This window comes from Piliocolobus tephrosceles, chromosome 2 (genome assembly GCF_002776525.5).
Source record: "Piliocolobus tephrosceles isolate RC106 chromosome 2, ASM277652v3, whole genome shotgun sequence".
Taxonomy (NCBI): domain Eukaryota; kingdom Metazoa; phylum Chordata; class Mammalia; order Primates; family Cercopithecidae; genus Piliocolobus; species Piliocolobus tephrosceles.
In genome coordinates, this window is record NC_045435.1 from 164,729,467 (window position 1) to 164,747,332 (window position 17,866).

The 17,866-nt window shown below is 36.6% G+C and overlaps 1 protein-coding gene across 5 annotated transcripts in view; it reads right to left on the bottom strand.

The window, feature by feature from the left end:
- Positions 1-2,768: 2,768 nt before the first annotated feature.
- XRN1 (5'-3' exoribonuclease 1) overlaps positions 2,769-17,866 on the bottom strand; it is a 141,643-nt gene continuing 126,545 nt past the window's right edge. Inside the window, exons 38-42 of one of the 5 annotated variants that reach the window (XM_023215344.3) lie at positions 15,018-15,131; positions 14,820-14,922; positions 9,276-9,314; positions 8,717-8,877; positions 2,769-7,937 (exon numbers count right to left, since the gene is read on the bottom strand). In XM_023215344.3, coding sequence (XP_023071112.1) covers positions 7,635-7,937; positions 8,717-8,877; positions 9,276-9,314; positions 14,820-14,922; positions 15,018-15,131 — 720 coding nt within the window. In that variant the 3' untranslated portion in view covers positions 2,769-7,634. The remainder of the gene's footprint in view (positions 7,938-8,716; positions 8,878-9,275; positions 9,315-14,819; positions 14,923-15,017; positions 15,132-17,866) is intronic. The other 4 variants (XM_023215345.2, XM_023215347.2, XM_023215346.2 and 1 more) reach the window with 4 other exon arrangements.

Consider the following 17,866-nt stretch of genomic DNA (forward strand, 5'->3'; position numbering starts at 1 on the left):
AGGCCAGAAGCTCAAAGAGCTCCCTCCTCAAGCCCCCTGACAGCCAGCCGGATACTCCTCATGGAAAGAGGCATTTCAGAAATGATTCCCAATGTCAGGGTCCATTGGCAGAGGTCAGGTGAGGAGAAGCAGTACTAGAAGTAGTGTATGAGCCTGACTGTCCCTTGGTTCTGTAACATACTTCCCTGCCTCGCTGGGTGCCTGCCCTTTCTCTGAGGTTGGTTCTCCCCCTTCCCCAACAAAACTGTGAGCCATCCCAAAGCTTTCCAAGTAAATCTATTTTTGGTTTAACTTAAAAAACAAAACATCACAAAGACTCCTCTAGAAAGCTTCCAGAACTGATAAAAGAATTCAGCATCCAGATACGAAATTAATGCACACAAATCAGTAGCTCTTCTATACAACAACAGCGACCAAGCTGCGAATCAAATGAAGAACTCAATCCCTTTTACAATAGCTGCAAAAATAAATAAATAAATAAAATACTTAGGAGTATACCTAACCAAGGAGTTGAAAGACCTCTACAAGGAAAACTACAAAACACTGCTGAAAGAAATCATAGATGACACAAACAAATGGAAACACATCCTATGTTCATGGATGGGTAGAAGCATTATTGTGAAAATGACCATACTGCCAAAAGCAATCTACAAATTCAGCGCAATCCCCATCAAAATACCACCATTGCTCTTCATAGAACTAAAATAAAAAAAAAAAATTAAAAAAAAATCCTAAAATTCACATGGAACCAAAAAAGACCCCACAGAGCCAAAGCAAGATGAAGCAAAAAGAACAAATCTGGAGGCATCACATTGCCTGATTTCAAACTATGGTATAAGTCCATAGTCACCAAAACAGCATGGTACTTGGTATAAAAATAGGCACATAGAACAATGGAACAGAACAGATAACTCAGAAATAAACCCAAATACTTGCAAGTGATCTTATATAAAGCAAACAAAAACATAAAACATGAAGTGGTGACAGGACACCGTATTCAACAAATAGTGGTGGGATAATTGGCAAGCCACATGTAGGAGAATGAAACTGAATCCTCGTCTCTCACCTTATGCAAAAATCAACTGAAGATGGATCAAGAATTTAAATCTAAGACATGAAACTATAAAAATTCTAGAAGATAACATTGGAAAAACCTTCTAGACATTGGCTTAGGCAAGGATTTCATGACCAAGAACCCAAAAGAAAATGCAATAAAAACAAAGATAAATAGCTGGGACATAATTAAACGAAAGAGCTTTTGCACAGCAAAAGGAAGTCAGCAGAGTAAACAGGCAACCCACAGAGTGGGAGAAAATCTTCACAATCTATACAACGGACAAAGGACTAATATCCAGAATCTACAACAAACTCAAACAATCAGCAAGAAAAAAACAAACAATCCCATCAAAAAGTGGGCTAAGGACATGAATAGAAAATTCTAAGAAGAAGATATACAAATGGCCAACGAAGATATGAAAAAATACTCAACATCACTAACAATCAGGGAAATGTAACTTAAAACCACAATGCGATACCACCTTACTCCTGCAGAATGGCCCTATTAAAAAAATAAAATAAAATAAAATAAAATAAAAAGATAAAAAAATATACGTTGGCGTGGATGTGGTGAATAGGAAATACTTCTACACTGCTGGTGGGAATGTAAACTACTACAGCCACTATGGAAAACTGTGGAGATTCCTTAAAGAACTAAAAGTAGAACTACTATTTGATCCAGCAATCCCACTATTGGGTATCTACCCAGAGAAAAGGAAGTCATTACATGAAAAAGATGCTTGCACACGATTATAGCATCACAATTCGCAACTGCAAAAATGTGGAACCGGGCCAGGTGTGGTAGCTCACGCCTGTAATCCTAGCACTTTGGGAGGCTGAGGCAGGTGGATCACCTGAGGTCAGGAGTTCAAGACCAGCCTGGCCAACAATGTGAAACCCCGTCTCTACTAAAAATACAAAAATTAGCCAGGCGTGGTGACATGTGCCTGTAATCCCAGCTACTGGGGAAGCTGACACAGGAGAATTGCTTGAACGCATGGAAGGAGGAGGTTGCAGTCAGGTGAGATCACGCCATTGTACTCCAGCCTGGGTGATAAGAGCGAAAACACCATCTCAATAACAAACAAAAAACCAAAGTGGAAGCAACCCGAATGCCCATCAATCAATGAGTAGATAAACTGTGGTGTGTGTGTATATATATATATATATGGTGGAATACTACTCAGCTATAAAAAGGAATGAATGAATGGCATTTGCAGTGACCTGGATAATAATGAAGACCATTATTCTAACTGAAGTAACTCAGGAATGAAAAACCAGACATTGTATGTTCTCACTCATAAGTGGGAGCTAAGCTATGAGGATGCAAACGCCTAAGAATGACACAATGCACTTTTGGGGTCAGAGGGAAAGTGTGGGAAGGGGGCAAGGTATAAAAGACGACAAATATGGTGCAGTGTATACTGCTCAAGTGATGGGTGAACCAAAATCTCACAAATCACCACTACATAACTTACTCATGTAACTAAACACCACCTGTTGCCCAATAACCCCAGGCATGGTGGCATGTGCCTGTAGTCCCAGGTACTCAGGAGGTTGAGGCACGAGAATAGCTTGAACCTGGGAGGTGGAGGCTGCAGGGAGCTGAGATCTCCAGCCTGGGCGACAGAGCAAGACTCTGTCTCAAAAACAAATCAAAAGACTAACGTTTCTACTTTTGATATCAGCATAGTAATAAAAGAACAAACAGCTTATAAAATCATTCTCAAGTCTTTAATTAAAATCCATAGAGCATTTAACACGAACAGATGTTTAAACTCAGTGACTCTCGTATTTTAAAATCCTTTGCACAGCATCGTGAGGCTATCTTCATGCTAGAAATCTACAGATAATGTAACACCACAAAAATACATTCGGAGTCCATTCCAATGCAAGTTTAAAACACTTTAATTGGCAGACAATGTAAAGATATTTAAAAACAAAAATTACAAAATGAGCACATAAAAGTCTTCCCTTTTGAATTTTTAATAAAATACTTCTCTGTATAAGATCTAATGAAAAATTCCAGTTACTTATAAAAGTTATGTGAGAAATCAATTAAGATATGTATCTATATATGATCTATATATGTATGAATTACACTATTTAAATGAACAAAATGTTGAACACTTTGACGACACAGCACACCATCTATTACTCATATTAAAATAGATGAAAATACTCAAAGAAGCAGTTGGATACAGGCAAAAGAAAGTATGATACTTGAGGCCAAAAGAAAAAAAAATCCAGAAAACAAAAACAATCTCCCCATCCCCCACCAAACCCTTAACTGTAAGGGAAAGAAAGGAAGAGAGAACTTAAAGCCAACTGTGGACCAAATTCTCATTCTTATTATTTAATGAGCAACGGCATGAGAATTTGGCTTCAGATTACTAAAACAGCTACAGAAACTTATTTGGCCTGGACAATTTAATAGTATACCAACTGCTGAAATAACCAAGCGCAGTTGGTGTACGACTGGAGGAAAAAAAACACTTTTTACAGCTTTAACTTTGTAAAAAAATGTATCTTTTGGAAACCATAGTCTCCTTCACAAATTGCACTTGAGATGGCTGAATGCATTGATTGAGCAAGGCATTATTATTTGTTCACTGACACACACACAAAAGCAGCTACAGATAGTTGACATTTTGGACTACTAAAACTTATTTTAGACATGTTTTTCTTCTCTAAGAAAATGATCTATGATGTTTGTGAAACTTAACGGCCTGTCTGCTCTGCCATGTTTCTGGAGACCTGATGCTGGTTCAACACTATCTCTTACTGTAATGAAGAAGTTTGATGGAAATATGAATAAAGTCAGTCCAAACGATATTAATTTCTGGAATTTTAAGCTTTATCTTGACCAGGAAAGGAAGCTCCTGCAAAACTGATGGTTTCACTGACAGAGCTTACAAAATGTACATAATGAGCCCTGCCAGTTTGAATACTACAATTTATCTCTAGAAAATGACAAATGAACTCTGCAATTGATTTTTAAAGATAGAGAACGACTTTCACAGCCACTTCTCTACAATAAATTGTCTTTTACAGTAAAAACAAAATTTGGAAGCAATATGATACTAAGAAATACAGCAAGCTCATAAGGCTGAGAAATTGTACGGTTGCTTTAAAAAACCCTGCTCTAAATAATGGGAAGAAGTGTGACAGAAATAACTTCAGTGAAGATCTGCACAGTTCTCATATAATAAAGTAAAAATTAGACAACCACTATGAACAGTTATGACTAACACAAAAACTGATACATAAAAAGTGAGTAAAAATGACCCTACAGTTTATCTGTCTCCTTGAGCTAGAAAGATATAGTATAGTCCAAAAATGCAGTGACTGGGTATGTCTTTATTTAACTGTTTCTCTTCTTCCATTTGCCTCCCTCTCTCTGCCTCCTCTCATTAAAACCAAGATTCTAGCTTAGTTTGGAAGTAGCAGTCTAAAATGAAAGCAGATACCTGATCATAGAAAAGAAACAATGAAAAGCTTGCATCAATAGTTCTTCATTCCTGCGACCAATTGGGAAAAAAACCCTTCAATCTTTATTAGTTACCCCTTTGAAAAGCAAGGAAAATCTTAAATTGAAACCAAGGTTCAGTAGAGGTGACTTTAATTTTTTTGTGCAACTGAGTCTTAGATGTTTAAGACTTTAGTCTACATGATGTGTAAATCAATTAATACATTCAGTCAAATTCTAACACTGAGGTAATTATTAGATAATGCAGGAAAATGTGAAAAGGAACGAGACTGGAAGGAGCAATCTTCAAAATTCACGTAAGTTGCTCAAAAAAGAAAAAACTTATCGAATAGAAATATTTAGAAATAATGTTTCAGTTAGGAGACAAAGCCTTAAATAGACTGAAGTGCTCTAGTTATGTGGAAACATAAAGCAATTTGGGGAATCTGTCCTGTGTGCCCTAAACAGTCCACCATTTTCACAAAAAGTCCTCACAAGATTCAAGTTGAATGAGCATATTTTTAAACTTTGGGGGTGGTCTTAGTCCACGCCACCTCAAAGAGAAGGTTTTAAATTTATTGAAGTCCAATGCTTTTCAGATATACTCTAGATTCCAGGCCTATCAACAGATTGTTTCCTCATCACGGGGCAGAAATGGCCTCTGCCTCTTACATCCTCCATAGGGAGGGCACATCTCCCATTGACCTCAGGCCCACATTTGGAATGGGTCTACAGGGGAAAAAGAAAAGAGAATGCCTGACCACTACCCAGCCATTATGAAGCTCTCTCCTATCTTAATCTCTTCTCAGTTTTGGCCTTTAGAATAATCATGTTAAAAAAAAAAAAAAAAAAAAAGGAAGGATAATATAACTTTTTTTTTGTTGTTTTTTTGAGACACAGTCTTGCTCTGCTGCCCAGGCTGGAGTGCAGTGGTGCAATCTCGATTCACTGCAGACTCCGCCTCCTGGGTTCAAGTGATTCTCATGCCTCAGCCTCCCGAGTAGCTGGGACTACAGGCCTGTGCCACCATGGCCGGCTAATTTTTGTAGTTTTAGTAGAGACGGGGCTTCGCCATGTTGGCCAGGCTTGTCTGGAACTCTGGACCTCAAGTGATCCACCTGCCTCAGCTTCCCAAAGTGCTGGGATTACAGGTGTGAGCCACTGCGCCTGGCTGGAAAATAAAACTCACTGCCTATCTGCATAGAACATGGGTTTAGTGCACTATGTTTACTAAAATTTCCCTTTGGAGTTTTCAGAAGATGGCAGGTGCTGCTGTTTCTATGCTCTAAAACAGATGTGAGCTGCATGCTATTTATATAACTGTCACACAGGAGTAATGAGTGAGGCAATTTCTAAATGCTGGAGTTTGTACAGCTGAGGTGAAACATTACACACTTTAAAGTAGGAAGAGGTTAATATAAGATTACTGTTACAATTTAACTTTTCTTTGTATTACCATAATAGATGTTTCCTTTAAACACAAATAGAGTTTATAAGGCAATAACGATAAACATTGAGGATTTACTTGAGCCTCATTACTCAAGATCCCACTACAGATAAAGAAACAATGTTGGGAACTGATAAACATCTGAACTTATGACAATAACAGAAAATAAAATCACGGAAACTTATATGACTATGATAAATGACAGATAATGAATATTTCTCTTTTATACTGAAGGCACTGCTAATACACAAATATCCTGCTAACATTTAAACTCTGAAATCAGCAGTTAGTGAAAGGAGTCCATTTAGTTTAATACCAGCATTTTAAAAAACAAATAAGACTACTTTAAGAGTCATGGCAGAGTTTCCAACGAGCTAAATGAAAATCAGATATAACAAGCTGCTCCGTATAAAGATTGTGGTTCCTACTTTTAAAAAAGTATGCTATAACTTACTTTCTTAAAAATATAAGCATATCACAAAAACTAAATAATAAATATATATATATATATATAAACATAGGCCCTGCTGAGAAATCTTCATAAATTCTAAAATAATTTCAACAGTTATAGGTTGAACCACACATTCACATATGACATGCAAAGAGAGAATCCCAGCATCACTGAACAGTTCAGCATAAAGCTAAAAATACAGAATTAGAATGAAATAGGCGGTAAATAATGTATGTCACAAACTGATGACTGTGCCTCCTATATTGTAGTACACCTTGGAACTTAACAATTAGAATTTCTTCAGTCCCAGGAAGCACTACATACTGACCAACCATGAAGCTCTCATAAAATGTCAGGTAAGCAAATAAAAAGCCATACAAAATAATAGAATTTATTAATTAACATGACTAATATTTCATATTTTGTTAGAAGATTAATTTGTAATCATTGTACCCTGTAGATTTTGAAACAATTTTATTAGAAATTCCTAATGCTGGTTCTTGAGTAATCTAAAAAATTCTATTTACTCAAATTTAGAATGCTATTTATAGTTCTAAGCAGTTAGATGAAATATTCTGATTATTCTAAAGTTGCTTTGGTACAAAATTTAGAATAAAGCAAAACTGGCAGCACCACAACAAATGTGATCCTTTCGCAGCAGGTCTAAGGGTCCCTCAGAGACAACAAAGCGTAAGTTAAAATACATATAAATAAGAGCCATTCTCCTGACAATTTTCTCACATCATTAACAAGGGAAATAAAATCCACATTCAGTAAGTTATACTGGGGGCCAAATTTCATGCTCCATGTCATTATTCCTCAATGATAGTGTAACAAATGCTTATTATTGCTAACTGATGTCTAATTCATAGTTCTGGATGCTTCAATGATGAGGCCAATGATTAGAGTGGTACATTTTAATGTTTAGTCCACTGATACTGTGATGTTATTTTAATGCAAGGTTTAATTTAGTTTTTTATTACAGATTTATTGAGGTATAACTGACATACAACAAACTGCACATACTTAAAGTGCACAATTTGATACACAGTCTTTTAAATAGCATGAAAAGTGCCTGATAAATTAAAAATGAAAAAATTTCAATTTACACATCTTTTTTTAAAATAGTAAATTCTAATTTTTATGAGATATAGATATGGATTTATAAAAAGGTAGATGGAAAGAGAAGAAATTAATTCCAACAGCCAAATTTACTCAGAAGGTTTAGAAACACCAAAATTGACAGCCAGTTTTCTTGATTTTCTTCTTGAAGAAGAGCTTGGTGTTGACTTATGGTGAGATATACTACGGCCTTGAGAGGCCGTTTCAACTTGAAAAGAAGATGCAGGTTGAGCAATCTGAGAGGACTTCAAAGAAGCTGATGAGCTCTCCTGCGGACTTACTTGGATAATGTTGGAAGAATCTGGCTGGCTAGTCTGAACTGGAGTGGCTTGAGAACTCTGGGCTTCCTTATTCTCAAAGTTCTTTTTGTTTGCAACCCTTTTTTTAGTAACCTGTTAGGAATAAAAGCACCACTAATTAATAATGTAGGCAAAAAAAAATTGGAAATTACCATAAACCATGCATGCTGCTAATATTTGTCCATCACAGCTGGCCTGTGACTTCCACTTATAATTTCCAAGTAAGACTTTAGTAATTCAAAGAACTTAGTTACAAACAAAATATTTAAAATTCTTGGGCTGGGTGCAGTGGCTCACAACTGTAATATCAGCACTTTGGGAGGCTGAGGCAGGTGGATCGCTTGAGATCTGGGGTTTGAGACCATGGCAAAACTCCATCTCTACAAAAAAAATTACAAAAACGAGACAGGCATGCTGGCACATGCCTGCAGCCTCAGGTACTCAGGAGTCTAAGGTGGGAGGATCACTTGAGCCCAGGAAGTCAAGGCTGCAGGGAGCCGAGATTGTGTGTGGGCTGCGTTCCAGCCTGGGCTACAGAGTGAGATCCTTCTCCAAAAAAATGAATAATAATAATAATAAAAAAAAATACAATTCTCCACAGGTTAAATATTTTTAAAATGTTTGTGATTTTATTTATATTTCAGACTTTAATCACTCTGTATTAGAATAGCATATTACTTGGTACAATTATTTATTAGAACACAAACTCAGAGAGCAGGGACAGGTCAGACTTGTCAATCACTGCCTTCTTACTACCCACACTATACAGAACTTCTAGTTGGCACTGAATAAGTAAACTGAATAAAAAAATCTTTATCAATAGTCTTTCAGCATTAAACAAATAATTATCTTAAAAATATTATTTTTCTCACCTGCAGAGGTATAAACTGATTATGCACACCCCCTGGCATTCCCCCAGCCATGGGCATGGTCCCAGAATATAAAGTATGATGGAAGGGCTTCCCAGGAACTGGCACTGATGGTCCCCATGGCATTGAGCCAAAGAGATGAGATGATGAAGGCATCATATTAGCTGTTAAAAACCAAGGAAAATTTTTCTTTTAGTAAAATGGTATCATCAAAGCTCTGAAATTTGAGACCTCCTTCTGCTAGCCTGTTTGGGCTTTTTTTTTTTTTTTTTTTTTTTTTTTTTTTGCCTTTGACAAAAGGCCTACGCTTACTTCACCTATAATTACTCTTCCTTACAACATTCAACCTCAGGATCCCTTCCTAGGACTGTGTGGACTATCTACAGAAATGAATTTATCATTAGACTGGCCTGAAAAGGAGAATACTACTACTAATATCATATGCTGATACAAGTTTTAAGAATATTTGCAATTATATTTATAAAAATAATAAAAGGGTCATGAAATTGTCCCTTGTGAGAGAAAAGCTTGGGCACAAAGAGAGAAATCTTAAGGATCTCACCTGCCCCCAATGCATAGTTGCTTCCATAGTGATCCCAGCCTACAAAAAAACCAAAAAAGCTCAAGTCCTGAAATCTCATCACCTTCATATGACAGGTAGAATCTTTCTTTTTTCTATTTTAATAATTGGAAGTCAAGGCCTTTTTTCACTTATGGTTTGTTTCTTATTAAAAATGTATTGAACCAATGGGTTCCAAATCTAATTTGCATATCTGAATCACTTGAGGAGCTTGTGAAATACAGATTCCTGGGCAGGGCCTCAGATCTAGTAAGCCAGACTCTGAGGTGCCCTGGAGTTTGTATTAAGCTCCATAGGCGATTCTTATGGAGACAGCCTGTACCAGTGCAGCATTTCAAAACTACATTAAACAGTGACAAGGTACCAGCACACTGCCACTGAAGATATGCACTATGTTCAAATATTCTTTTCATAGAGATAAAAAGCAGCCAGACCCGTAAAATAGTATAGCTTAATTAAAGTTCAGCTATTTAAGACATTTTTGGATTAGGAGAGAAGAATCATAACATACTTCAGTGTTATGAAATACACATACACAAATTCTAAGAGGAAGAAAACTTTTAATATGAAAAACACTAATAAGAGTCAGAAAATTATGTAAAAATAAATGTTAAAAAATAATTTTTTTAAATTTTTTTTTTTTTTTTTTTTAAAACATGAGCAGTGGCTCATGCCTGTAATGCCAGCACTTTGGGATGCCAGGCATGGCACGTGGCTGTGGTCCCAGCTACTCGGGAGGCTAATGTGTGAGGATCGCTTGAGCCTGGGAGGCGGAGGTTGCAGTGAACCAACATCAATCAGGTCATTGCACTTTAACTTGGCTGACAGAGTGAGAACTTGTCTCAAAAAAGAAAACAAAAGTAGAAAATTAGGTCTTGAAACTATCTACGAGCAACTTTGGTGGGAGGCATAATGCTAAGAAGGTCTATTTAAAAGATGCTACGCTAATCTTATACAATGGTCAACTCCGTAATTTCCCCAATAGATCACTGTTATAAATATGAAATACATATTCCTCAACTGGGACATTTTATATGATAAATTTTTTTATAACATAAAATAGAAATTTACAAAATAACTTTAAAATGTTAATCTAATGCTTAAGTTGTTCTCTGCTGATTAACCTTCAAATATCTTGGCATTTATGTATTTACATATTTTAACTGGAATATTTGGAGAACACCTTTATAGGACCAAAAGCATTCCAATTATAACCTTAAAATTATTAGTAGGTATGAATAAACTAATCAACATGAAAAAGGTTAAAATATCAATAGTAAATGGGGAAAATAATCATTCCTCTTAAAATATATATGATCATAAGACAATTCTGTTTTAGAGAAGTTTGTGTGCAAACTTTTAGGTACCCTACACATACTAATTACTCAAAATTAATATATATATAGCTACTGTATTCATTTTTGAATGTGAAGAAGCAGCAGTCAAATTAGATTTTATAAGTTATGAGGATACTATTATATTGAGCTATACAAAAATATCGGATCCATTATGTCATGAAAACTTTATGACTAAAACGTTGTTGGCCAGGCACAGTGGCTCAGGCCTGTAATCTGGCACTTTGGGAGGCCGAGGCTGGCGGATCTCTTGAGCCCAGAGTTTGAGACGAGCCTAAATAACATGGTGAAACCCTGTCTCTACAAAAAGACATGAAAATTAGCCAGATGTGGTGGTGCGTGCCATAGTCCCAGCCACTTGGGAGGCAGAGGCAGGAGGATCAACTGAGCCCAAGGAGGTCGAGGCTTCTGTGAGCCCTGATCATGCCACTGCACTCCAGCCTGGGTGACAGGAGTGGCACTCTGTCTCAAAACAAAAATTCAAGTCTGTCATCATCTGTTTTTTGTTTTTTTTTTAGACCTAGGCTAGAGTGCAATGGCATAATCTTGGCTCACTGCAGCCTCCACATCACAGGCTCAACCAATTCTCCTGCCTCAGCCTCCTGAATAGCTGGGAAGTACAGGTGCATGGCACCACACTCAGCTAATTTTTTCTATTTTCTGTAGTGACAAGGTCTCCCTATGTTGCCCAGGCTGGTCTTGAACTCATGGCTCTAGTGATCCTCCCACCTCAGCCTCTCAAAGTGCTGGGATTACAGGTTTGAGCCACCACACCAGCTATCTGTTTTCAAAGCCCATGCTTTTGTTACTGTACTGAATTGGCATTCCTTTGACTGTATAAAAAATGTTTTCTTTTGTTTTGGTTTGGGCCTTTGGGGGTTTTCTTGAGACAGGCCTTCCAAAGTGCTAGAAATACAGACATGAGCCACCACGCCTGGCTCAGACTTGGATTTTGAATGCCAGTTCTGCTAGATAGTAACTTATGACCTTAGACAAATTACATTAAAAAAAAAAATCAAAATACTACATATACATTGTACTAAAAAAGATTTTCTTCTTCTTTTTTTTTTGAGATGGAATCTAGCTCTGTAACCCAGGCTGGAGTATAGTGGCACAATCTCAGCTCACTGCAACCTCTGCCTCCTGGGTTCAAGCGATTCTCCTGCCTCAGCCTCCTGAGTAGCTGGGACTACAGGTGTGTGCCACCATACCCAACTAATTTTCAAATTTTTATATTTTTAGTAGAGACGGTTTCACCATGTTGGTCAGGCTGGTCTTGAACTCCTGACCTCAAGTAATCCACCTACCTCGGCCTCCCAAAGTGCTGGAATTACAGGCGTGAGCCACTGCGCCTGGCCTAAAAAAGATTTTCAACAGAAAACAGCAGACATCTGTTCTACTCCAGGTTTAACTGTTTTAGATATTTATTTCCACACTGTTCAATAACTTGCTTATGCTACTTGTTAATAATTTATTAATTTTAGGCATTTTTAGGTCTACTGATTTCCTATTTAGAGAGAACAAAATTCAGTTTTTTTGCATTACCCCTCACTACTTACCCTGTACTCCCAATGTAAGTACATTACATCATTTGTTTAAATATATAAGCAGTGTTATCTATTTGTGGTATGTGGCTATGTAAATATTATCACTGCAGAGCCAAGCTGGGTACTCTGATTATGTTTCTTTTCTTGTAAGAACAGATCCATTATGTACTTTCTTGTAAAACCTTTTGTTTTTACTTGAGTTAGTCATTATCTTTTTTTTTTTGAGACAGGTCTCATTCTGTCACCCAGGCTGGGGGGGGCAGTGGCATGATCACAGCTCACCGCAGCCTTGACCTCCCAGGCTCAAGTGATCCTCCCAAGTAGCTGCGACTATAGGTGCATGCCACCATGTCTGGCTACTTTTGCATTTTTTGTAGATTAGAGATGGGGTTTTATCATGTTGCCAGGCTGTTTCGCCATGTTGCCCAGGCTAATAATTATTTTTTAAAAGCTTAGTCTTGCTTATATCAATTCTTTAGGAAAAATATAATAAAAGCTGCTCAGTCTTCTCTATATCCATCCTTAATGTTTTCCCGTTGCTCATCTATTAATAACCTTACTGCCAAGACTTCTGCCTGCCTCTCCAGTTGGGACTAGTCACTTTCTAGACCCACTGAGCAGCTGGCATCCTGGGATTTTCATTCATTGTATAACTATACTAGATCTGCAATTTGTCATTTTGGTTTCCTAATTTTCTTTTCTTTTTTAAACTACTGCTTTGTTTTGTTGGAGCATATAATTCAGTAGCTTCTTAAAAAAGGGTAGGCAAGGCATGATGGCTCATGCTTGTAATCTTGGCAATTTTCGAAGGCTGAAGTGGGAGGATTGCTTGAGCCCAGGACTTTGAGATCAGCCTGGGCAATATAGTGAGACCTTGCCACTTCAAAAAAAAAAAAAAAAAAAAAAGGTACATAAGAAATACATTTGCATATCTGAAAATATCTTTTTGTCTCCTTTATACTGGATTCACAGTTTGGTTATACAGAGAAATCAGGACGAAACTCATTCTGCCTCAGGGTTTTGAGGTATTCAATGCTTTCTGGCTTCTAGGCACTGTTCAATGGTGCAGTACCATTCTAATTCTTGTTCTTTTATATGTACTGTATTTCTTCTCTTCTCTGAATCTCTTAGGACCATTTTTATCACTAGTATTCAGAATCTGAAGATAATCTGTGTCTTTATTAATTGTGCTCAACATTTGGGGGCTCTTTTAGAGATGCATATCATTTTGTTTTAGAAAAGTTTCTTATTTGTTTGACACTTACCCCCCTTCCTTTATCTCTGATTTCTTTTTCTGGAACTCCAATAATGTTGGATCCAATAAGCTGGATCTGTGCACTAAATCTCTGTTCTTTCTTATTTTACAACTTTTATCTTCCTTAGCTTTGCTAGGACTTTATCTACTAAATTTTAAAATTTTACTTAACAATTTTACTTGTTCTCTAATTATTCTTTTTTCATCTTCCAATTTCCTATCTGGGGAGAAGGATATGACTGGCTACAATCTGAGAATAGGATGAGGAAAAGGGAACTTTTCCTTAATCTCTGTGTTTTCAGTCTCACATTCCATTCTCTTCTCTGCCTGGTATTCCCATATCTAGAGAGCTCCTCTAGAAAACATACCTCCAGTTTTTTGCTTGCAGAGGTCTGGCTGCGTTGCGGAGGGATGAGGGGGGTAGTCTCACCACTCCACACATAGACTTTCAACTAATCCCTCTTTTTAGCACATGCCTCCTCTTTATCTTCTCTAACAGTTTCTGATGCTTCCAAGTTCTGAACCTCTTGGGAACGGTGAGGGACAATCTACTTATCATGCTCATTTGTAATCTCTTCTACGGGCACTTTAGCTTGTAGCTTTTAACCTTGCTCTGCTAAAATGGTTTCTTCTTCAGTTGTTTTTCTCAACACACCTCTTTTCAAATCTCTAATCTGCTGATATTTCTTCTCCTATCTCTTTGTCCTCGTAGATTTACACTTTTGAAATCCTTTATTATTCAGTTTAACGAGGAGAAGAGATAACTGCATGTCATAAATTTAATCAGTATTATTCACCTTTCTAATGCTTACTGTAAGCATTAGATATTTAGAATTCCTGGAATATTACCTGGCAGCAGATGCAGAAAAGTGATTTTCTAAACTTAAATAAATTATTGGCTTTAAGACAATAATAATTAAGACACAGGGAAGCCAACTGCTATTAGGAAAAAAAGCTGAGTGATTTAGAAAATCTCAGAACTTAAGATTTAGAATTATAAAATGTTAGTCTCAACAAAATTTTGGACATAGTCTACTACAAACAAGAAAACACAGTCCTGAAGAAATTACATGATTTTTTTTTTTTACCTTTTGATATCTAACTTAAACCCAAAATTCATCTGTTAGGAGCTATTGGAGAATAAGAGCCTACCCACTCAACCTTTTCTTACTACTCTAGCCATACTAGAGGCTATAGGAGAAGAATGGCATTTCTAGATGAATCTGCAGGCTGTGGCTTTGGGCTTTCTCACAATTTCTTAACATTCCTAGATACTTGAGTACATTTTTTATTTCTTAAAAGAGACGCTTCTTAAAAGAGTTTAGTAAAAATAACAATGACAAATACTTATAAATGAAAAATATCTTACCAGTAGGTGGGGGAAAGACTGGAGGAATGGTTCCAGGTGGTACAGCTGAAGGATAATTTGCAAATACTGGTGAAGGCAAAGGGAAATTCACGCCTAAGGAGCCCTGTGGAAGTATTTAAAAGTTACAAGACAGTGCAATACAAGCTTTCTACAGAGACTAATAAAACATTTAATAGAGAAGTCATGGACAGTTCTTACCAATTGTTGTAAAGCAAAAAGTGCAGCTTTCTCCTTGGCTTCATTTTCAGAGTGGCACTGTGGCCCATGTATCAGTAAGCCATTAGATAATTTTACTTGGCAAACAGTCATTGTCTAAATAAAGAGAATATATTTGTCTATGAAATTCTCTGTCTAGGAAGTTGATCTCCCCCAAAGTTTAGTCTAAACAAGTAAAATAATTTTATCAAGAATTTTAAAAAGGGCTTTCAGTTCAAGTTTTCAATTGCCAGGCAAAAATTTTAGAGTTGTTGCCTTATATTTTTCAGTGTTCACAAAATAAAAAGCTTTCTAAGCTGGCTGAAGGGTCAAGCAACCGAATGCAAATGAAAGCCAGCAAAACTGTTTCCTTTATACAGGGGTTGACAAACTACGGAGTTCTACCTCTTTTTGTAAATAAACTTTTACTGGAACATAGCCACATCCATTCTAATGGCTACTTTCACACTGTAACTGTAGAGTTCGGAAGTTGTGATAGAGACCATCTGTCCCACAAGGCCTAAAAATATTTACTATCTGACTCTTTACAGAAAAAATTTGCTGACTCATGTTTATACCATCCTTTACTTAGGAGGTATTTTGGTAATATGAGTTAATTGCCAAAATATAAAAGACTCAGATATTCTGATGTGTTTTCTACTCATATTTAAATTATAACACATTATACTTTAATTTTCTGTTTTATAAAAAAGCTTGTTTTGTTTCAGTGTACCTTAATTTTTTTTTTTAAAAATAGACTTGGGGGTACAAATGGTAGTTACATGGATATACTACATAGTGGTGAAGTGTGGACTTTAGTGTACCCATTGCCTGAATAGTATACATTGTACCCAGTAGGTCATTTCTCATCCCTCACATCCCTCTTACCATCCCATCTTTTGAAATCTCTAATGTCTATTATTCCACTCTGTATGTCCATGTTTAGCTCCCATTTATAAATGAGAACATGTGGTATCTGACTTTCTATTTCTGAATTATTTCACTTAGGATAATGGCCCCCAGTTCCATTCATGTTGCTGCAAGACACATGATTTCATTCTTTTTATGGCTGGATAGTATCACATGGTGTGTAGTGCTGTGATAAATATACAAATGCAGGCATACTTTTTAGATAATGATTTCTTTTCCTGGGGCAGATACCCAGAAGTGAGACTGCTGAATTAAATCATAGTTCTATTTTTAGCTCTTTGAGAAATCACCATACTGTTTTCATACAGGTTATACTAATTTACATTCCAACAAACAGTGTATAAACACTCCCTTTTTGCCACATCCTTGCCAAAATCTGTTGTTTTTTGACTTTTTAATAATAGCCATTCTGCCTGGTGTGAGATGGTATCTCATTGTGGCCCAAAACTGCACTTCTCTGGTAATTAGTAATGTTGAACATTTTTTTCATGTTTGTTGGCAACCCCTTGAGATGTCTTCTTTTGAGAAATGTTCACTCATGACCTTTGCCTGTTTTTAATGGGGTTATTTGTTTTTTACTTGTTGAGTTCTTTGAGTTCCTTGTAGATTCTGGATATTTAGTTCTTTGTCAGATACATAGTTTAAAAATACTGCAGATTGTTTGTTTACTCTGTTGATTATTTCTTTTGCTGTGCAGGAGCTTTTTAGTTCAGTTAAGTCCCATTTGTCTATTTTTGTTTTTGTTGCATTTGCTTTTGAGATATTAGTCATAAATCTTTGTCTAGGCCAATGTGTAGAAGAGTTTTTCCTACGTTTTCTTCTAGGATTTTTATCGCTTCAGGTCTTACATTTAAGACTCATTTCCTGAGTTCTCTATATATTCTGGCTATTCTTTATCAGATATATCATTAGGAAGTATTTTCTCTTATTCTATGAGTTACCTTTTTCACTCTTGTTATTGTCTTTTGATGCACACAATGTTAACATTTCCATGAAGGGCAATTTGTCCATGTTTTCTTTCATGGCCTGTGCTTCTGGTATCACATCCCAGAAATCACTGCCAAATCCAGTGTTGTGAAGCTTCTGCCCTAAGTTTCCTTCTAAGACTTTTATAGTTTTAGGCCTTATCTTACATTTAGGTGTTTGATCCATTTTGAGTTAATTTTCATATATTATGTTAGTTAGGTAAGTTCTTTAAAATGTGAATATCCAGTTACCCAGCACCATTTGCTGAAAGATCATTCACTTTCTTTTTTTTTTGAGATGGTGTCTCACTCTGCTGCCCAGGCTAGAGTGCAGTGGAGTGATCCTGGCTCACTGTAACTTCTGCCTCCCAGGTTCAAGCAATTCTCTTGCCTCAGGCTCCCAAGTACCTGTGATTACAGGTACATGCCATCATGTCCAGCTAATTTTTTGTATTTTTAGTAGAGACAGGGTTTCACCATGTTGGCCAGGCTAGTCTTGAACTCCTGACCTCAAGTGATCCACCTGCCTCGGCCTCTGAAAATGCTGGGATTACAGGCATGAGCCATTGCACCTGGCTATCCACTTCCAATTGAATGGTCTTGACATCTTGTCAAAAAATACTTTGAACATGTATGCAAGGGTTTATTTTTGGGCTCTCTATTCTATTCCACTGGGATTTTGATAGGGATTGCATTGAATTTGTAGACTGCTGTGGGCAGTATTGAGATCATAACAATAATAAGTCTTCCAATCCATGAACAGAGTGTGTGTCTATTTATGTCTTTTTACATGTCTTTCAGCAACATTTTGTAGTTTTTAGTGTATAAGCACATCATTTCCTTTGTTACATTTATTCCAAAGCATTTTATTATTTTTGATATTATAAATACTTTTGATACTATCATAGTTTTCTTAATTTCCTTTTCAGATTTTTCACTGTTAGTGTATAAAAATAC